The following is a 22,979-nucleotide window of genomic DNA, read 5'->3' as shown; positions in this document are numbered from 1 at the left end:
CGCATGCGTGCAACACGTTTAAAAACCTTCCTCACTGTTTACAGAACGCTTCGCGTTCCTTCCGGGTCAGAAGTCCAGAGTCTCTTCCGGGTCACGGTGGTGGCGTATAGGGGTCTCGTCGGGTCCTGCAATCGGCGCTTCCTGTCCTCTTTGACTCTTCGTGTATTATTACACTGCAGGTATTCGTGTCTCGGATCCGGCCTGTTATTTAGCCAGTACTGAGACGGCAGCAGTGTATCTTGAGTTAGTTTTGATTCTTGTAGGTTCCGTGTTTTGGAATCAGTGTTTCGCCTATTAGTTAGTATTTTCTTTAGCAAGTCTGAGCAAGAGTGAATTGCTCCATTTACATTTAACAGGAATTCATTATTTTCCTGCATATCTACGATCCTCTATAAGTTTGTACTACACCCCACACAGGTAACAGAAGATTGTATGAACTTCCCTAATAGAGAAGTAACTAGTAGGGGTTCACCATATTGATTTATTGCGCATCTTGCATTACAGGGCATACACAGTATCTTTTAACCTCTATCGTCTCTTGTGAAGACAACAGGAGAATACCGTCCTTCCTTCCTTCACTGAGGTATCCTAAAGAGTCTACATTCTTATATCCTTATAGAGATTACACTTCAGGGTTTATACTATATGCTTACAATTTTAGGGTGTACCGGCATTCTTGTCCCTATTTACTTTTGTGCTGTGGAGAGAACAGGACATTGGGGATTACGAAGAATACACACACACCCAGTATATAAACAGGTAGTTGCATATATCATTTCCCACCATTAATCTTACGTGCCCTATAAGTATTGATTATAACCTTCCTTCTTTGTCTTCTAGGAGAAGGTCACATAAGTCTCCCTGTCTCTCGAAGTGACTGCCTCGAATACTGTGTATGAAGACATTTTGTTTTCCCTCCTTACCTTGTTTTGTTTTCCTGCTTTCCCCACACGGGCATCACCTCTTGCTACCAGTATACATATAGTCTGGGGCGGAGTGAACCGGTGAGGGGGAGTCGTGGACTGAGCTTCAATTCCATGGTGTTTCCGAGGCAACCTCATTTACAAGCTTGACAATACCTTTGACATTTCACCTTGACACTCAATTTTTTTGTCTTTAGTGTTCCACTAACGAGTCTATCAACATAGCCCATGACATACATACTGCCCATCACACAGGGCTCTTCATCATTTCCAACTTACCCTTATCCTTATGCGGTTAGTCCTAACTCCGACAGACTACTCCTCTCATTCCACTCCATAACTCGTGGATTGTTTCTACAATCGAACATAACTTATTCTTATTATTAATTTTCTTGTGATCACTATGAACACCCACCATTGCACAATCTATACCCTCGACTTAATAATTCTTACAAGTCTTACCAAACCGCATCCCTAAAGAGCCTCTTGAAGAGTACTGCTAGGTCCCATCTTTTCTGTATTCATATCTTCTCTTTTACTATATACGTGTTTTCTACTATATCTCTTTTCTTATTCATATTATTTTCTGCCTTTTTGTCTTACCACCCCATTATCATGATTACGTACCTTTTTCCCCTTTTCCTAGACTTGCCCGACTCATCTCAACACTTTATTATTTTAACATAGATTGTGGCACAATACCATCATGTCCCCCACACTAACTACGCGTCCGTTCCATCATTTATCTTCCGGCCCCGTAATAGTTCAATCCTAATTTTTACTGTTCATTACCAGCACTTGCTTTATAGTCTTTCTTCTAGTTGGCCACTCTATTTCGAGAATCGGAGGCCCGCTCTAGTTTCCATGGGCGGGCCGCATGCGCCGGGTAGCAACGTCATCTGACAATCGCCCATTTAGACGGGTGTGCACCACACTCGGTGTCCCAGAAACCGGAGAACCCACGGACTAATTCCCTTCCTCGTAACACGGCAATAAGATAAGATTGACAGGCACGGCGTCCCTAAGATTGAAATTGCTTTACTCTTCTTTTAGACCCCTACCCGGGTCGGACGTCGTTGCACATCCAAATGATTCTTATCGGTAATTTTATTTGTTACCACAGCCTACAAACAAGGACAAGCGGATTGGCTTGCTCTCTAAGACCGACCGCGTACCCAGCGGCGGACCTTGCCACCTCGAACAGTCTTTATTGACGCTTCCAAAGCACTCCCTTCTCGCGTCTTTCAATTATGTACACCCGATCAGGACCGGGTTGGAATTATCACCGGTCCCACGGTGAGTCCAGCCTTTGGCAATAGACACTCTCCGACAGGCTCTTATTTGTTCTTTTCCCCTCCCTACCTTTAAGAGTATATATGTAAAGATTTCCATTCTCTTCCCTTACCCATTGTTTTCCCTCCTCTGTAGATACAGCCCTCAGCCTTACTTCACAGGTATGCCTGCATTGCGCAGCCTTTTCCGCTTTTTTTGAGTTATTATAGAATCAAACAGTGTGAGAGATATATATGCTGTTAAAGACATTACTCACCGCTTATTTTGCGGTTTCTACTAGATCGTAACACGACCTGACATCCCCCTCGATGCTTGTACACCCACAACATAGGGGATTGTTTCTTATTTATAGCCCTAGCGCACATCGTTTAGCAACAGACCGCCATCCACAGCACACTCTGAACTGTTAAATCCAGCATCTAATGTTATCAACCAATACTGGGTAGCGCATCCACAGATATAATGTATATTTTGTAAATTGCCGACACAGATTGCAACATCAACCTCTTTTACATATAGCATTCAAGCTGAGTTTAACATGGTCCAATGGCGGAGAATGTTTTTTACCACTAACCATGGCACCAATTATAACAGACCTACCTTCTTAAAACTACAAACCGATACTACATTTGTTTATAGTCCCTTGATACCTTCCTCCTTCGCTTATTATATAATTTTTGTTTCCTATACTCTTCAACAATGACACACACACATACGCCGTCTGTGTTATTTAGCTCAGACCACATGAACAGTTAGCAATATTTAAATGCTGGTCTTCATAAATGTTCTTAGGGATATTTTGCTATGTTTTTTATCCCCCTAGGTACATCTACTATCGTCATTTTACTGGATTTGACATACCTGTGACTTTGACTAGTAACTTAAACATTTCCAATGAACTGATTAACGATACCTAAGTAATTTGCAGGTTAACCCATGTGAGGGCACTGCACACCACTCACCACCATACTACAGTTATGCTACCAATTGATGACTCGTGTGTATTTTTCTTTCCTTCCTTTTCTCTCCACAGGACGATTTGCTCTTCATTGTGCATATTACAGTTTGAGAATATCAGCTTGTCACCTCCTTTTCCCACATGACACACACCATGTGGTTTTCTTTTTCTTTTGCGTCGCTGCATTTGTTGGAATTGGTAATAGTATGAACAGCAGCTCACCACTACATGGTTACACTCACCATGCATTGATGTGTTACTCGGGTACCCTCTGAATTTGATGTCCACACCCGGTCTACCCCCTTTTCACCCTATTCTTCTGGTTTCCACGCCTATACAATTGGCCTTAGAGCTAATTGTGTTTTCTCTCCATGACACCCTTCCACACAGGCCTTCATACACCCTCCCATGTACTTACAATTTTTTTTTTATTCACCACCACCCCCCCAAAAGTATTGTTTCATATTCTACTTTATCTTCCCAGCCCTGAAGAGTCAAGGGTCTACCCCGTTATTGACGAAACACGTGTCGGCTGGTTTTTTGTGAAACAAATACTCACCAGACAAATAAAAAAACGAACAAGAAAATTGGAGTTTGATCTTATCCTTTCATTGAATGATACATAACCTAATCTAGGAACTAACTAAGGTTGTGTGCGCTTGACTTTGCTTACATATAAACAGGAGGGAGAGCTTCTCTCCCACTTCTTTCTTCAGAGACCAGGGTTATCTCTGACCAAGAAGCACCAACCACCTTAACCTCATAATTACTCTCTATCCACTACCTGTAGAGCGCCATCATATTTCTGGATACTTTCATAACCCTTCGCTGAACTTCATATTCCGCAGCATAGTCGCATTGCGGTACGCAATCGTATGCAGACTTACCAGGTACCCTTGGAAGGCTTGGCTTTGATTTTGGTGGTGAGTGCGGATGCAGCTTACCCATACGAACTATTTTATTCGTGGGTGACGTTTCCTGCTGTGGACGCTAATTCTGGAGTGTTCCACAATTACACTCCCTCTCCTGTGCCGAATGAATATACTCCGTACAGGGCACTGGAAGTACCTATTGATCATTGGCAGCAACGCGTTTGGTTTGGTGGCACCATACCCCATTCTTTAACCGCTCCGAGGTTAGGTCCTTTGTCCATTCCAGGAGCAAATTGGCCTGTTTTTGCTGGATTTACTCCTCATCCTCAACACGGCAATTGTACCTTGGCGGAGGTTCGTAGACTACATGTAGTTTCTATTGCCGTGATTTGTGCCTTAGTGCAATACATAGGTCGTCATCTCCCGGGTGGGCCCCCGGGGGGTCCGGCTCTTCCAGCGGGACAGGGCGGTTTTAAGCTCAGTCCTGTAATGGTCAATGCTGTAATGGGTAAGCGTCCCCAGGAAAAGGATGATTTTCCTTTCTGGCTTGCCGAAACATTTGACCAGCTGGAAGCAGTATTTCCCAATACAACTCCTGGTGATAAACATAGGAGCTTAACGATTAGTTTACCGAAGGATTTGGCCCCTGAACTCGTTGACCGAGACCTGGGGAAAAACATTTGCGGCGGTCTATGCGAGGTGTTATGGCACTCAGTCTATGGCTGTCCTGCCTACGATCATTAAACGTGTTCAAGACGTTCACGGACCGGAGGCTGCGGTAGAATTGGGTATGCGCCTGTGTGGCTCCTTTGAAATAGTTTGCGATCTCATTCTTGCTAATGTCAAGGGGGATGCAGTGAGCTTTCAGGTGGCTAATGCTTTGGCGGCAATCCCCGATGCCGAGAAACCCCATCAGTTCGCGAGGATTGTTGTGGCTGCTTATAAAACAGTGGGTCGCAATAGCAAGGGTCTAAAGCCTTTTTCTGTCAAAGAGAAGAAGCAACCCCAGGGGCAGACCTCGGAAACATAAGTTCAGCCCAAGTCCAAGAAACAAAATTGGCCTAAAAAACAGAAACAGGGAAAGCAACAACAACAGCAGACACAGGATTCTCGTTCTGGTTTGAAATGATTACGTAACGAAAGAGTGTTCATGTGTTCCACGATATCTGAGGTATTCTAAGTTCATGTTCCGGTCTGTCTAAGCATTGGGAAGTTATACTGACCAATGAGACACTGTAGCTAGCTCGGTAAGGGGATTTTGGGTACTGAGGTGAGTTTTGGGGCACCCTAATTCATTCATTTTCATTTCAATCTTTATTCGGTTTAAAAAACCTTGTAAGATACAAACATACAATCATAATACATCATGTTACAATATAATACATAATGAAACAATAGCAGCGGGTAAAATATCAACACATTTCCTTTGCATAAAATACCTAAAATTCAGTTCATTTTTCAAGCCATCCACTTAATTGACTAGATCGTGATTGGCCCCTCTAGTATACAGAACACTAAATATTCAAATTTAATAATAAAAAAATAATTTAACTGTTTTGTTAAAAAGAAGAATACACATCAGGACAGTAAGCAACAACATTTAGCAGCTGACCAATAACGTAAAAACATGGTAAAGTAGCCTATTTCATTAGGTTTTTAAGTTGTTAGGTTTTTCATCCTCCTAATCAAGGCTACACATAGGAGAAAACGACTTAGGCTAAACACAATCGTTTGTGCAGTGTCACCCTTAAAAATTCTAAGTCCAACCTTAATTTGTCTGAAGCCTAGCCTTTTACAGATTGGCTTGAGCCATTTTTTCCTGGCTCTTAGGTAAGCTGGGCATATAAATAAAACATGGGACTCATCCTCTTTCAACCTCATCTCGCATAGTTCACATATATCAGAGCCAGCGGCCCCGGCCAACCCCTTATTACAGGTCCAGCTGGTTGTCCTTTCTTTTAGTTGTAAGATACCATACCGGAACTTTAAATATAGGCTTCTGGCCAGTGGGGGGTAAATTTCATCCATAAGGGGCTCTAAATACATAGTCATTTTAATTTCGAAAAATTTCGAGGTTAGGGTCCCTGTTCTGGGATTTAATAGCACTGAGTCTCTGATATAATCCCAGTACCTTTGCTTCAAAATCTTTTTTGAACTATTTGTGAGGGAATCAGGATCAAACCAAAAGTCACTTAGCCCTAATTTTTCAAACCATTTCTTGACGTACTCTAACCATGGCAAATGCGTGCTATTCCTTATGGCCAATATCTCTTTCAATGCTTCTCTATAATCTGTCAGCTCCTCAACGGACCATAAACGGATCCAATAAAGGAGCGGACGAAGAGAAGCGTAGTCATCTGTACGTCTAAAGTTAAGGTCCCATAATACTGGTGTCAGTGGTGTTGACCCTGGTATCCCTAAAAGTTGCCTAATAAAGGAGTTTTCCCTCACTCGAAAAGTATCCTTTGAGGCATAAGCCCAAAGGTCCGCACCATAAAGTGAGGATGATTGTACTTTATATTTGAATAATTCAATAGCTGGTGAGACTGCTTTAAAATGGCTATTCTTATGCCTCTTTAAAATCGGACACTGATTTTGGGTCAGCCTTAGTTTTGAGTTCTCCAATTGCGTCTTCCATGTGACGTGTGTCTAAAATAATGCCCAGGTATTTAAAATTGGGGACCTCTTCAATAGGTTCGTTATTTATCTTAAAGACCTTATTAAAACCTTTATGAGGGTTGATTGTCATAACTTTTGTTTTAGAGGAATTAATTTCTAATCCCTTGTCATGACAGTACAAACTAAAAGTATTTAAAAGGTTTTGGAGTCCCCTAGGTGTCTGAGAAATTAAAATCGTGTCGTCTGCAAACAACAGTGCCGGAACGGCTTGCCCGCTCAATTTGGGAGAGTCATGCTCGCAGCCCAAAAGAGTTTCGGGGATGTCATTAACGTACAAGGAGAATTAGGTAGGTGCCATTACACACCCCTGCCTTACCCCTTTTGCTATTTTTATTTTCTCGCTAACTTCACCATTAGGTCCCCATGTGACTCGTGCATAGTTATTCTCATGAAGTCTAATTAAAATTTGAAGGATATTTGCAGGGACGCCCATCTTACTTAGTGTCTTCCATAGGGCTTCCCTTGGAACCATGTCAAAAGCTGCCTTCAAATCAACAAATGCCACGTATATATGGGAACTTCTTATAATCGTGTATTTCCAGACTAAACATAAAAATCTAAAAACCTGGTCTATAGTGCTTATCTTTGATCTAATTCACTGAGGTTCCGAATTTCTACGCACAGTTTTGTAGGAGAACGGAATTCCCGCTACACCACTGACGTCTGGAACACTGGACTAAGAAGGTGTGGAGACACAGGCAGCGGGGGTGTTGGTGGACTGACCCGCACGCTGGCCCCCTGTTCCGCCTCTGCGCTGGGACTGTTGCTGCGCAGGCTTGTTCTGAAATGAATGTGTTTACACGCCCCTTTTGGAGCTTCGAAAGGAACGAAAATCAGAAGCCGAAAGACCTACGGAATTGGTCATGGCCTGAGAGTCCTTGAAGCGCTCCAATGTGGAATGTGGAATCCGCCTTATCACCAAAGAGGCAAATGCCATTGAAGGGCATGTCCTTCACAGTATTCTGGAAATCTGCAGAAAAGCCAGTCGTCCTCAACCAGGCAAGGCGAAGTAGCGCCACATTGTGGAAATCGCCCTACCCAGCGAATCAGCGGTATCAAGATCACAATGTATAGTGAACTTGGCCACATCTCGGGAGATAACTGTCCGGGCCACCTCCGGACACTGAGGCAGCACCTGCTCAACCTCATCCCTTATAGAATGGGAATAGCGGCCCAAGAGACAGGCAGTGTTCACCACACCTTTGTCCATAGGGAGCCCTGTGTTGGACAGGGACCAAGGGCCCAGAAGAACCTCAATGAGTGCATCATTAAACGGCAACAGCGGTTCGGTAGAGGAGGAAGCTGGCCGAAGCACTTCAGTCAGTAAGTGGTCCTGACAGCCACTGTAGGGAGCTCGAGGCCAAGAGCCTCGTTTGCCCTAAGTAGCACCGTGGAAAAGGAACCACTCTCCTCAATAGTAGCTGAAGGGGATGGTAAACCATGCGCCGGAGTGTAATCCGGGCCACCGGCCTCCTCCTCCTCATCCCAGTCGGAGACAGACTCGCACTGTGCTGCGAGAGGGTCTTCAAACCTCTCCTAGTCCTCTCCTTCCTCCACAAGGGGACGAGGACGTGGGGGATAAAAGGGTAAAAGTCCCCCATCGGCATTGGAGTCGGGAGACATCACTCTGGCACCGTGCCGACGTTGGAAAAGAAGTCTATGCCGGGCGTCGGCTGCTGGTGTCAGCATCGGCGCCGCCGTCATCGGCGATGTTGATGGGGGCCGTACGGGTTCCACCGGCAAGAATGGGGAGCTACAGCCAGAGCCATGGAGGCCTGTTGGCATCGACGACCTCGGGGCCGGAGCCGGCGATGTCAAGGAACGCAGAGCAGTGGGGCGTCTAAGTAGCTCCAGTAATGTCATCTCGGCGAATACGATGCCAATGACACACGCGGAGCCAAACGACGACGCCTATCGACGCGCAGGGGTACTGCTGACGAAAGCCTTCTAGATCCAGTTTGACGCCTGGGGATATTCTAAGGTAAGGAATCTATCACTAACGTGTCTCTTTCAGATATCCCTATAAACCAGGAGTCAAAGACTCAAAAGAACAGAGACAAAAGTCCCCAAAAACTCTGTAAAAAATTGACTGGGGGTACCGCTCTCTCCAGGTCTGCGCTTGCTGGCGCGGAAAAAGAAAGAACGGACATCAGCGCGCAAGGGCGGCATCAAAGTGGCAGCAGCGACATCATCTCGGCGATCTTGACGCCTACGACAGACGGGGAGCCGCACAACCCCTCCCTCCGATTCGCAGGGGTACTGCTGACGAAAACTTTCCGGATCCAGTCTGACACCTGGGGGAAATTCTAAGGTAAGGAATCGATCACTAACGTGTCTCTTTCAGATATTATACGTTATATTGATAGTACTCTCTGTCTTGATAGTTCTTTACTTTGAGAGGCATCCATAATAGTACAATATACAGCTAGCAAGCGTCTTGAGGACAACATTTCTCAATCACTTTAAACATATATAAATATGCAACTGTGAGTACAAGGAAAGGTTCCTGTACTCTGGCCTTTAGGCTTAGAGGTAAAGACACTATTGTGGTCACTAGGTATTTAGTTAAGCCACAAACTATTTACACAATTCTTTTTTATTTAACTAGATAACAGGTTTTCAAAATACGCAAAAGGCGGTTGGGGGACTGTGGCATATTTTGAATCCATATAAAAAAGCAGGACTTTGAACCATGAATAAGGACTATGTCTCATAGCAGGGTATGTCTAGTGACAAGATGTCACCCTCCTTCCCCCCTCAACTCTTTCTTTGTTTGGATGCTTGATTCAACCTGATCCTAATGTCCTGGGGGCATTTCCTGCCCTCCAAAGTGGAGCCGATCGGGAGGTAACTTCCCTCATATGCTTCCACAGGAGGGCTGAAATGTAGACAGTGGGTAGGGGTCGGAGTGGTGTGGTGGTTTGGTTTGAGAGGATACTGCAATGTCTTCTTACCGAAAATGCCTTTCAAACATCAAATAGAGGTCAACCCCCAACCCAGGTTTGTCTTTTACATCGGGTTAGTCAGACTCCTTGGTCCTGGCTGACCCTGCGAACAAATGTTCCAGCCAAGCAGCGTTATGAAAGTCTCTTTCTAAAGCAATTCTTCTTCCCTTCACAGTATGCTGTGGATTTCTTAAACCTGGCAAAAGGCCCTCCCAAACAAGTAGCGAGGGTGATCTTATCTGAAGAATTGTGGGAAGGTTGTGTGAGAGAACTTTTGCCATTCCCCACAAACTTTGCAGCTATTTTTGAAAGAAATTAGATCAAATTACATTTTTTAACCTAACAATAATGTTTGCAGATATTCAGAAACAGAAAAAGTGATAAAATCCATACAAAACATGCCACTACTCCTGGTTCTCCAATTTTCAGAAATGTCAATCCTAAGAATAATCCTTTCAAAAGAAATCTTTATTTAGTCATGCTTTTGAGCCTTTCCTGCTCTGGGTGACAGCACACACACAATTTGGAGCACCATTTCATTTTTTTTTATTGAGAGAAGTATTGGAATGCACAATGGCAGGAGACTCATTATCTACTGAATTTCCCAATATTGTTGTGTTCCTATAGTAAGTAAATTTCCACAAATCCTTTTAGGAAAAAACTCCTTCAGAATCAGATAACATTATGGGCACTTCAAAATTTATTTCTTCCTTAAATTTTTATTTATGAAGTGGTCAAAGGCAGATACACAATGGAAAATCATTGTGAGCAACACCCGATTGTTGTCTATGGGTTTTTGAACAAAGAGTGCTTGAACAGGAGAGTCTGGTAGATGCAGTAGTATATCAGTATTGTATCTCAGCATCCAGTGCAGATAGTTACAGATTAAAGTATCAGCAATAAATGGCTTAGTACTTATTCTTGAAGTGCAGCTAAACAATTGGGAAAACTCTTACAAGTTTAAAGAAGTTATAAGAGCTATACAGAATCAGACTGGCTGCATAGATTCCATCCACCCCCAACCAAAATAATTAACTGGTACCATAGCTTGGCTACATAATTGTTTTTAACAAGCTATTGTTAAGGTAAAATAAACCACTTTGTCTCGCGTGTTTTAATACTGAAAAAACGATCACACAAACTTCTTTTGGAAAGCGTGATGTTTTGAATACAATAGAAAGCTTTATTTCCAACTAAAGGCGATAAATACACATTTTGGCAAATCCAATAGAACATACCCCTTTACTACAACACAAATGGTTTTAATAACAGAATGACAAGAAAAATTAAACGCCATAGAATAAAACTGAGAGACAATTATATAAAACATACCCGTATTGAAACCCATTATGGTTGTGCATGCTTTATATTGCAACTGAGCAGGAATAGGAAAAAAATAACATACATATTTGCTTGAGTTGAGTCCGTGGGCTCAATTATTATCAACTAGTTGATAATCACCTGGGTCTGTGAATGCTACAGATCATGTTTCCCTATCTTACAGACTGAATTACAACATCGGTTTAAAAGTCATTGGGAGAGTGCTGGAAAGCCTAGAAGTCCTCTTACAAAATGCTTTCCTAAACTCACAAAACTCAGAGAAAAGAAAATCTGCAAAGAAGGCAAAGACAGCATACAAGGGAAGATTAATACTCTCAGGATTGTGAATAGTTGAGGGACCTTCTTAAATGGGTATCTCTTTGACATGTACATTGACAGTATTTTTCTTTTTTAAGTTAAAATAACAGATATGAGTGCATTCTAATATGAGGACAAATACGGTACCTTGAGGTATTCATCCATTTGATCTATAAGACTAGTGAAGAATTCATAAGCATCTTGTTGTTCCCGGACATAGAGCTCCTTATTCCACATCTTGAAGATCTAAACATATATCACGAATCAAAAGAAATGACCTCATTACAATACACTCTTGAATTAACTATTTTCAATACGATCTAGTTATGTGAGATCAAAGAGTTCTGCTTCCGGGTGGGAATCCTATGTATATGTATGGTATTGTATGGTTAAATAAATATATCTATATATATATACATACACACATACTTTAATCAACTGCATGTGCCCACATGATGCAATAAACACTCGTAAAAGTATTTCACAAAGTGCACTATGAGAAAAGAAGCCAGCAAGAGACAGAAAGAGAGAAGAGGTTTCTCCTGTCACCTTCCACCAGCTCCTTTCTGTGTTCACATCTACAGTTCTGCAAGGTTAACAGTCGCTCCCTACAGTACTACATAACCATGAATTAGGAAGGGGCAGCAGTTGAAAATATCAGTGGTGTATCTGCCAGGTGGCGCCTTATTTATGGCTATGCATCCACAGTTAATGACATGGCCAAAGCTGCAGAAACAATGGGTGAGATGGGAAGATTTGTTTTGGACTGAATATATTTACTGCTTTTGACTATACGAAGGCAAAGTTAATTTTAGCACTGGTCGAGAACCACAAAATACCCACTACTTCCGTACGCTCTGATTACACACTATATAATATGCTTTTTCCTAAAACCCCATCAAATTAGAGGCATTGTTTTCAAAATATCATTAATGTCAGTAGCAATATTCAGATGGCGCATAAGAGAAAGGAAGCATACCTTCCAGAAGTTCTCAGGAACATAGTACTGGAGCTTGCTTTCCATCAAATGGCCGAAAAGAGACTGGACTTGGTAGAATACATTGTCATCCGGATTGTCTGTATCGTCATCGATAGAAAGTAATGCCTTATAAAACAAAAACAGACTGATGCTATTAACTGTATGCATTTCCTTCCAATAAGGTCCTGTACATCGAAAATATAGTTAGCTAAAACAAACTATTAAGTTGTCACTAAGGCTGATGCTGTTCCTCAAAGCAGGTACCTCAGAAAGCACATCATTGTGTTTATTAAAGAAGGTATGATTTACAATACAAAGCAAACTGACCTTTAAATCATTCCAGGTACCATGACTACAACGAAATTTGGTTATATTGTACATACAAAGCTTAGAAAACTCAAAGTACCTGGATGAGTATACATTTGTCAACGAAAGTCATTATTCCTAGGGCACATAGGGAGGCACTGTTACTAGAAAATGTTCAAGCCAGACGTTGGGAACAAACGTTTCTAATGGATAAAATAATTAATAGGGCACCCAGGAAAAAGATGTTTTCTCACTGTAAGAAAGATGGCAAAATTTACGTGGTATTATGAAAAGATGCCAGTCGGTAAGTTCATTCAGGATACGTTTATTGCCAAACAAGATAGGAGTTGATATACACCCAACCGTCCAGCTACCGGATCCAACTGTCTCTCCTGCTGCAACTACCATTCTAGAACCCTGCACAATTAAAACTACACAGATGCCTCGAGAGGCACAGAGAGCAATACACAACCCAACACATCTTCCCCCTATAGAAATGAAACAAAAATAAAATAAGGAACTAAAATTGAATAAACCATAAGGCATAAAATCATAATAATGAAAAACATGGCGGAGAAATGCAAAGTACAAAATGTATTAATGCATAACAGTCATAAAACTTATTGGGTAATTTTGTTCACCTGGAGGAAGGAACACGCTTATTAGTGTCATGAGCGCTGGTTCCCTGAGCGAAGCTGTGTGTAATGCTCACCAGGTGAGGCCTCCCTTAGATTGAACGCAATACTGCTAGAATCCTTTTTTAGAATGTTTTAAAAAGCTTTGAATTTGTGATATATGGGGCATTTTTAACATGTTATTTGTTTGTACTTTGCACACTTTCATCATTCTTTGATCCGGGGGAATTGAATGGGGGAAGGGAGCCACTTGACCGGTTAGCGCTCAAGTGGCCTCACGCTGGTCTATTTAGCACGTACACTGAGGCGCTCGCGCAGCGCTGGTTCCCTGAGCGAAGTTGTGTGTAGTGCTCGCCAGGTGAGACCTCCCTTAGATTGAATGCTATACTGTAGGAATCCTTTTTAGAATCTTTTCAAAACCTGTGAATTTGTGATATATAGGGAATTTTTCTAATCTTAATGGTTTGTACTTTGCACACTTTCTTCATTCTTTTATCTGGGGGAATTGAAGGGGGGAAGGGAGTCACTTGACCGGTTAGCACTCTAGTGGCCTCACGCTGGCCTATTTAGCACGTATGCTGATGCTTACGCGCGCAGCTGGCAGCTAAAGGCGCGCCTAAGGCAAGCCCGTCTGCGCCCGTCCACACTCCGGCCGGGCACAGGGCCTGTCCCACTGCCCGTTTTACATCAACTGTACTGCGCTACACCAACATAGAATTGCATTAACTGAATCCCGGCAAAATGAAACAATGCTGCTTCCAGTTGTCCCTTGATACAACTAACAATGCCATGAAGAGCTCTTTATGTGTTTGCTGTCGGCTACCTCTCCCGCATATTCTGAACCTGCCAGTTAGTAGCCCAGATGGCATAACAGGAAAAAGGACTGATCGTACTGAGGTGGGTCTTTTAAAATGTATCTATCTTACTAAATGTCAGATCATTGGTTAGACACAGCCTGGAATGTGTTCGACTACTGGAGGAAAGCAATATAAAATTGGCCTTTATTACATAGACATGGACTGATAGTACCTTCGGTTCTGATCTGTTCAAGGCAACGCCTCATGGGTTTCATTGCTACACGCTTGACCGGCCATTTAAACAAGCATTTACAATGCAACGGTCTCGCCTTTGCAAAAGTTAGAGCTATTGGCATTGTAAATGACAATTTTTTTATTTGTGTTGGTTTTGAAAACAGATAAATAAAAGGCATTGTCATTTACAAAGCCAATAGCTTAATCTCTCGCAAATGCGAGACCTAGTGCATTTGCACCCACACACACACACAGAGCCACACACACACTTAGATGTGGTGGATTTGGTGGTGGTGCATCTGGTGGATGTGGTGGTGGTGGATGTGGTGGTGGTGGATGTGGTGGTGGTGGATGTGGTGGTGGTGGATGTGGTGGTGGTGGATGTGGTGGTGGTGGTGGATGTGGTGGTGGTGGTGGATGTGGTGGTGGTGGTGGATGTGGTGGTGGTGGTGGATGTGGTGGTGGATGTGGTGGTGGTGGATGTGGTGGTGGTAGATGTGGTGGTGGTGGATGTGGTGGTGGTGGATGTGGTGGTGGTGGATGTGGTGGTGGTGGATGTGGTGGTGGTGGATGTGGTGGTGGTGGATGTGGTGGTGGTGGATGTGGTGGTGGTGGATGTAATGGTGGTGGTGGATGTAATGGTGGTGGACGTAGTGGTGGTGGATGTGGTGGATGTGGTGGTGGTGGATGTGGTGGCGGTGGATGTGGTGGCAGTGGATGTGGTGGCGGTGGATGTGGTGGCAGTGGATGTGGTGGTGGCGGTGGATGTGGTGGCAGTGGATGTGGTGGTGGATGTGGTGGTGGTGGCAGTGGATGTGGTGGTGGATGTGGTGGTGGAGGCAGTGGATGTGGTGGTGAATGTGGTGGCGGTGGTGGTGGATGTGGTGGTGGTGGCGGTGGTGGTGGATGTGGTGGTGGTGGCGGTGGATGTGGTGGTGGTGGCGGTGGATGTGGTGGTGGTGGCGGTGGATGTGGTGGTGGTGGCGGTGGATGTGGCGGTGGTGGATACGGTGGTGGTGGATGTGGATGTGGTGGTGGATGTGGATGTGGTGGTGGATGTGGTGGTGGATGTGGATGTGGTGGTGGCTGTGGATGTGGTGGTGGCGGATGTGGTGGTGGCGGATGTGGTGGTGGCGGATGTGGTGGTGGCGGATGTGGTGGTGGCGGATGTGGTGGATGTGGATGTGGTGGTGGCCGATGTGGTGGTGGCCGATGTGGTGGTGGCCGATGTGGTGGTGGCCGATGTGGTGGTGGCCGATGTGGTGGTGGCCGATGTGGTGGTGGCCGATGTGGTGGTGGCCGATGTGGTGGTGGCCGATGTGGTGGTGGCCGATGTGGTGGTGGCCGATGTGGTGGTGGCCGATGTGGTGGTGGCGGCGGATGTGGTGGATGTGGTGGTGGCGGCGGATGTAGTGGATGTGGTGGTGGTGGATGATGTGGTGGTTGATGATGTGGTGGATGTGTATTGTATTGTAATTGCATTTATATAGCACATACTACCCCTGACGAGGCGTCGAAGCGCTTTTTCGGCGGGTAGCACGCTACTCCGGGACCCATAGAGGATTAATGTTGAATTAGTATAGTGAAACATGCAAGTACATTTTAAGTGGTGGATAGGTTAGTCAGTTATTTGGAATGATAGCAGAAGGATAGAGCAGCACAAAGGTTTGTATTTATTTATCGCTTGTTGACGCACGCTATTCAGGAAGCCTATAAAGGATTAGTGGTGAATTAATATGGTGAAATAGGAGGTAATTTAAGGGGTGGATATTAGTCTGTTACTTGGAGTGAGAAGGATAGCGGAGGGATAAAAGGGGAAGAAAGATTTGTATTCATATAGCACTTGTTACCCCTGATGGGTGTTGAAGCGCTTTTCTGGCGAGTAGCACGCCACTCCGGAACCCATAAAGGATGTGTGTTGAAAATTAGCATAGTATAAATATGAAGTAATTGGAATAGTAGATATGTTATTCAGTTTTTGGGCAGTATATTAGTATAGTTGAATATGGAATTTGAGAAGTGAACATGTTAGTCTGTTAATTTTGATTGAAAAGGATAGTGGAGGGATAAAAGAGTGAAGGATTTTTTTTTTTTTGGTCTTAGCAGTAGGAAGAGACTTTTGGGTGAGTAAAAAAGTTTTGGAGGGGAGGAGTCAGAGGGGAGAGTTTAGAAAGTTTTGTTTTAGGGGATCGGTGTAGTAAAAAGAGGTGTCAGATGATGCAAGGAGGGGTAGAGCAGGAGAGAGTCTAGAAAGAGTTATTTTGGCGATCATAGTAGTGTTATGGGGTTTGGGATAAATGAGAGAGTGGAGGTAGAGGATATATTGATAGATGTATAGGATGAGAGATAGGGTAGTGCATTGGAAGGAGTAGTAGAAAAGTTTGAGATGAGTCAGAAGGTTGGGCTAGAAGATGTATTGAGCGAAGTATAGGCTGGGAAATAGGCTAGTGCATTGGAAATGCTAAATTAGTAGTGATAAATATATAGATCCATAAGTACATTGAAAGTATATAGATACATAAAGGAAGTAAGTATATTTAGATTAAATATATTGATAGAGGCACAGGATGAGAAATAGGGTAGTGCATCGGGAATGCTTTTTCAGGAGAAAAGTAACAGGCATACAGATCCAAGTACATGGAAGGTACATAGATGCACAATGGAAGTATGTACATTTAGGCCAAAGATAATTTTTATTTATTGATTAATATTATTATTTTTTCTTTTCTCTTAACAACATAATTATTTTACATGTTTTATAGAGTAATACACAAAGGTAGGTACATATCTATAGTGAAAACAAATGCTTATATACAGAGGGATATGCTGTAAATCTCTGTTCCCGTATGGTGCTTATGTGGGGAAGAGCTAAATCTTGAGTAGTTTTCTGAAGATAAGGTGGTTGTCGGTGGAGCTTATGTTGGGGGTAAAGAGTTCCATAGTTTGGCTGCTTGAACAGAGAAGGATGTGCCACCTGTGGCTTTTATCTTGTATGGTGGGATTTTGAGGCTAGATGCTCCTTTAGAGCGGAGGTTCCTTTGTTGAATGTGTTTGGTTATTGTATTCCTGATGAAAAGTGGTCCTAATCCATGTATTGCTTTGTGGGTAATACAAAGCAACTTGAACGTGGATCTTCTGGCAGCCGATAACCAATGCAGGGCTTTCAAGGCAGGGGAGATGTGGTCTCGTGGTTTGATATGCAAGAGTAGTCTGGCAGCCGAGTTCTAAATCCGTTGTAGTCTTTTCATGGTCGTTAAAGGTGATCTGTGATAGAGGCTATTGGCGTAATCGAGTTTGGATAGAACAAGAGAGATGGTAGCTTGGACCTTGTCTGGAAATCGCAAATGAGGGAAAATTCGTCGCAGCGTTTTTATTCCACTTGGGTATTTATCGACCGCTTGGAGTCCATGGTCATTCCGAGGTTTCTTACTTCCTTCATTACTTTAGGCAGTGATCCCAGTTCATCAGGCCATGCGGCAAGCGGGTTGTAATTTTTCCAATCGCCACACAGGAGTATTTCAGTTTTTGAAGCATTCAATTTGAGATGGCTCCAAGTCATCCACTGATCCACGGCTCGTAGACAGCTGAAAATTGGTGATTTTCCAATGTCTTTGGGTCATTCCAGTTGAAGGAATATTTGCGTGTCATCTGCATAGTTGTAGCACGTGAGGTGACATTTATTGATCAGTACTGGTAAAGACTTCATGTAGATGTTAAAAAGCATGGGCGAGATGATAGAACCTTGAGGGACCCCTGCTTTTGCGGAGTACGGTTTGGACGAGAAAGGTGGGGTATGGATGACATTAGTTCTGTTTCGAAGGTAGGACGCGATCCAGTCTAGAGCAGTTCCCTCTATGCCGGCTTCATAAAGTCTTTGTTTCAGAGATTCATGGTCAACCGTGTCAAAGGCAGCTGAGAGGTCCAAGAGGAGTAGCGCAGGAGTTGCGGTCAACTGTATTCTTTAGGTCATCCCAAAGCAAAGGAGGGCAGATTCAGTGCCTCTTCCCGGATGGAATCCTGTTTGGAAATCTGAAAGTATGTCATTCTCTTCAATGAATTGTGACATCTGGGCGAAAGCTGCTCTTTCTATCAGTTTGCCCAGGAAAGGTCCATTTGTAATGGGTCTGTAGTTGTCAGGGTTCCGCAGGTCCAAGTTTGTTTTCTTCAGTAGAGGGCGTATGTATGACTTTGAGTTCTTCTGGAAATATTCCAGTAGTTAAGGAATCGTTGATGATTCTTCTTACTGGAATGGCAGCAGAGGTTGTTAAAAGAATTGCCTTGAAAGTTTGTAGCGGACAGAGGTCTAGGCCGGTGATTGTTTTTGATGGGTCATATTGGTTTTATCAAACCAAATGTTAAGGTCACCCAGAACGCATAGGTTGGAGTGTATTGTTATCAGGTTTGAAACTGTCTAGAAGTGCGTCTGGGAATGTTGCCTTGCTAGGTGGAGGTCTGTAAAGGAGCAGGAAGTTACAGGTGGAAGACGGTGTAGGATTGCATCTTGTTAGAAGAGCCTCACAATTCTTTATGGAGATGTTGTCAACTTTAGTGATATGTATTGTTTGCCTGAATACAACAGCTAGACCACCTCCTTTTTTGGCTATACGATTTTGGGTGATTATTTGATAGCCTAGAGGAATGGCTTCATGCAGGATTGGAGCCATATCCTCTCCCAACCATGATTTGGTTATTGTTAGAAGGGGCGATCCCAGGGGAGGCCAGAATATGTACCTGACCACCCTGTGACCCGCTTCTCCTAGGAACGCTGCCGAGCACTGGCAGGAGACCCTTCAGGGGGAGAGTCTCGAATCTAGGATCGCAATCGCTGAGCTAGCACCCCTCGACAAAGGGACACCACACTGTAGGTTTTCAGGAGAACGTATTCTTTATATTTCAAGTAAATGGATCTTTATGATCTGCAGGATTCTTATGTACAAGTAGAGCAAGGGCTCAAAGAGTCTCGGTAGGGGTTGGGGTAGCGGGACAGTCTTAATGTTCGAAATAGATTTAGGGGCGTATCCGGCGCACAGCTCTCAATCCTCGAGCTGGGGGATACGAGTAGATCTTGGGTCCAGCCGGATCAGGATAGTCTCTGAGCCGCGACTACGTCCGCAGGGCTCGAGCAAGGACGTGGCAGTTCTTGCGGTCTAAGGGGAGCCGCGATCTAATCAGCAGGGCTCAGGTGTTCTCAAAGTTGCGAGGGAGCCGCGACCACGTCTGCAGGGCTCAGATGGTTCCGGGCAGAAGTCCTTCTCTGCCAAGTAGGAGCCGCGACAATGTCAGCAGGGCTCAGATGGTTTCGGGCAGAAGTCCTTCTCTGCCGGGTAGGAGCCGCGACGATGTCAGCAGGGCTCAGATGGTTTCGGGCAGAAGTCCTTCTCTGCCGGGTAGGAGCCGCGACGATGTCAGCAGGGTTCTCGCAGTTCCAGGATTCAACTAACTTGATCGTCCCAGAGCACCCCTTGATATATGACTGCTTCTCTTTGATGTCCGGAGTCCTCACAGGCAGGGGTCTTAGCACCTGGGAGCTGTTTGTTGGGGGTTCCTCCCACGCGGCCCCTTTCATCCCTTCAAGTTGGGTCTGGTGGGATCCCAGACACGCAGCAGGCTTGGCGCCAGCCCTCAGGGAGGCCGGATGGGCAATCGAAACCCATCTCTCGAGGGGAGGTGGGAGGTGTGATCAAACTGCTCCTCCCTCTCTCGCTCACGGGGGCGCTCTACCCCCCCAGCCGGGTATGGCGCCTCTAGGCCGAGGTTGCGCTGGGGCCAGGGGCGGCCATCTTAGGTGCAGGGGAATGGGCACCAGGAGCCTTTGGGGCCTATAGGGCTTGGGTGCGTCCGGTACCGGGAAGATGGAGGGGGAGGACGGGGAAGTCCAGTGTCGTGGGTGTGGATCATGGAGGGAATGGTCGGGTAGGCCGTGATAATCAGGGGTCTGGTGTGGTGCACGGGTCATGGTTGGGTCACTACGGGTCAGGGAGGACCACGCCACGAGGCTGGGTCTAACACGCGTCCCCCCCAGCTGAAAGTCGGGGAGAACTACCCATCCTCTTGGGGGTTCTCTTCGCTGAGGCGGAAGAATCTGGAGAGGCCGTCAGCGTTGGCGTGGTCAGTACCAGGGCGATGTTCTACTGTGAAGTCCATCCCCTGGAGGGAGATTGACCATCGCAGCAGTTTGGGGTTCTCTCCTCATCTGCATGAGCCACCGTAAGGGTCGATGATCTGTTTGCACTCGGAAGTGGGTTCCGAACAGGGAGGGTCGTAGTTTCTTGAGGGCCCAGACTACGGTGAACGCCTCTCGTTCGATGGTGCTCCATCTCTGTTCTCGGGGCAGTAACCTTCTGCTAATGAATGCGACGGGCTGATCTATGCCTTTCTCATTGAGTTGTGACAGTACGGCCCCAATGCCATGCTCGGAAGCGTCGGTTTGGACTACAAACTCTTTTGAGTAGTCAGGGGCTTGGAGCACGGGGGCAGTACACATGGCGGTCTTTAAGGCGTCGAACACCTCTTGGCAGGAGGGGGTCCACTGCACTCTCTTGGGCTGTTTCTTGCAGGTTAATTCTGTGAGGGGACCCACTAGGCTGCCATAACTTTTTATGAACCTCCGGTAGTAACCGGTGAGGCCCAGGAAGGCTGGGACCTCGGTTTGTGTGGTGGGTGGTTCCCAGGCCAGGATGGCATCGATCTTAGGCTGGAGAGGGGTGAGCTGCCCGCTTCCGACCTGGTGCCCTAGGTAGACCACTGACCCCTGCCCAATCTGGCACTTGCTAGCCTTCACTGTCAGGCCTGCCTGGCGCAGGGCCAGCAACACCCTCCGGAGGTGCTCGCTCCATTGTGAACTTAACACCCCGATATCGTCCAGATATGCTGCGCTGAACTCTTCCAGCCTCGATTTCCTAGTCTTTGAAAGGTGGCCGGGGCATTTTTCATCCCGAACGGCATCACTCGGAAGCGATAGTGCCCGTCCGGGGTGGAGAAGGCGGACCGCTCCTTGGCTCCCTCTGTGAGCCCAATTTGCCAGTAGCCGCAGGTCAGGTCGAAGGTACTTAGGTAGTGAGCAGACCCTAGGTGGTCAATGAGCTCGCCTGCGCGGGGAATAGGGTGGGCGTCTGCTCGGGTGACTGCGTTGAACCCCCGGTAGTCCACACAGAACCTTAGTTCGGGGGCGACGCCAGGGGCAGCGGCTTTCGGGACCAGTACCACTGGGCTGGCCTAGGGGCTGTCGGAAGGTTCGACCACCCCCAGGGTGAGCATTTTTGAGACTTCGGCCTGGATGCAGGTCCGGACTCGGTCGGGTACGCGGTAGGCTCTGTGTCGCACTGGCGGGCTATATCCGGTGTCCACATCGTGGACACACCAGTCGGTGACCTTGGGGACCAGAGAAGGTAAGTCTGAGAACTGCCCCAAGAGTTGGCGGCAGTCTTCACATTGCTGGGGAGTGAGGGAGGGAGAGGCTCACTCCCTCTACGGAGCCATCTTTCTCCTTGGCACACAGGAGGTCAGGGAGAGGATCCGTTTCCTCTTCCGCCCAGTCGTCTGTGGCCAGGAGCAAACTCAACTCCGTCCGCACGAAGTGAGGCTTGAGGCGGTTCACGTGGAGGACCCGGAGGGGGTTCCGATGGGAATGGACTTCCACCAAGTATGTCACTTGGCTCTTCCGCTCCACGACTTTGAAAGGCCCGGTCCATTTATCTTGGAGGGCGCAGGGTTTTACCGGGGACATCACCCAGACCTGCTGGCCCGGTTGAAACTCGACCAGAGTTGCATTCTGGTCATACCAGCGCTTCATCTCCTCTTGGCTCGCCTAGAGGTTGGCCTCGGCCAGCGCTCGGAACTTCAGAGTCTGGTTTCGGAGGGTTAGGATGTATCTAAACACATCCTGGGGTGGTTCTCGGGGTGCCGTCTCCCACCCTTCCTTGACCAAGCTGAGGGGCCCCCGGACGGGATGTCCGTAGAGCAATTCAAACGGGCTGAACCCCAAGGATTTTTGGGGGACTTCCCGGTAGGCGAACAGGAGGCAGGGGAGGAGGACGTCCCACCTACGCCGGAGGGGCTCTTCTAGACCCATGATCATCACCTTCAGAGTCCGGTTAAACCGCTCTACTAGGCCATTTCCTTGGGGATGGTACGGGGTGGTGAATTTGTAGGACACTCCACATTGTTGCCACAGGTAAATCATATATTTGGAGATGAAATGTGTTCCGCGGTCGCTCACGACCTCTCGGAGGAACCCTACCTGTGAAAAGATTTCCATCAACGCCCGGCCCACCACAGGGGCCGTTACGGTGCGGAGGGGAATCGCCTCGGGGTATCGTGTGGCATGATCCACCAGGACTAGGATGAATCTGTGACCTTGAGAGGTTCTGGGGTCTAGGGGCCCCACAATGTCGATCCTGACCCGCTCGAAGGGGGTACTGATGACGGGGAAGGGCTGGAGGGGAGCCTTGCGCGTTCCTCCACTTTTCCCACTAGCCTGGCACGTGGGACAGGACTTGCAGCGGGCCTCGACGTTCGCTCGCATCTTTGGCCAATAAAAGTGTGGTGATAGGTCTTGTCCTGGCCCAAGTGTCCCGCCAGGGGTACGTCATGGGCCAGGCCCAGGAGGAAGTCTCGGAAGCGAGGGGTACCACCAGCACCCGGGCTGACCCTAGCTCAGCAGACTTCTGCTCGCTGTACAGGAGGTCATTCTCCCAATAGACTAAATGGGTTCCGGACTG

At 46.1% G+C, this 22,979-nt stretch overlaps 1 protein-coding gene across 4 annotated transcripts in view; it reads right to left on the bottom strand.

Moving 5' to 3' along the window:
* The window catches only part of USP24 (ubiquitin specific peptidase 24), a 2,099,319-nt gene that overhangs the window by 1,018,799 nt on the left and 1,057,541 nt on the right, over nt 1–22,979 (bottom strand). For all 4 annotated transcript variants that reach the window (XM_078670143.1, XM_078670156.1, XM_078670149.1 and 1 more), the window contains exons 43-44: nt 12,288–12,413; nt 11,456–11,554 (exon numbers count right to left, since the gene is read on the bottom strand). In XM_078670143.1, the coding sequence (XP_078526269.1) occupies nt 11,456–11,554; nt 12,288–12,413 (225 nt within the window). The remainder of the gene's footprint in view (nt 1–11,455; nt 11,555–12,287; nt 12,414–22,979) is intronic.

The sequence above is a fragment of the Lissotriton helveticus genome, chromosome 1_2, assembly GCF_964261635.1.
Source record: "Lissotriton helveticus chromosome 1_2, aLisHel1.1, whole genome shotgun sequence".
NCBI classification, from domain to species: Eukaryota; Metazoa; Chordata; class Amphibia; order Caudata; family Salamandridae; genus Lissotriton; species Lissotriton helveticus.
The sequence above is the reverse complement of the archived record's forward strand: the minus strand, read 5'-3'. Positions and strand labels throughout refer to the sequence as shown.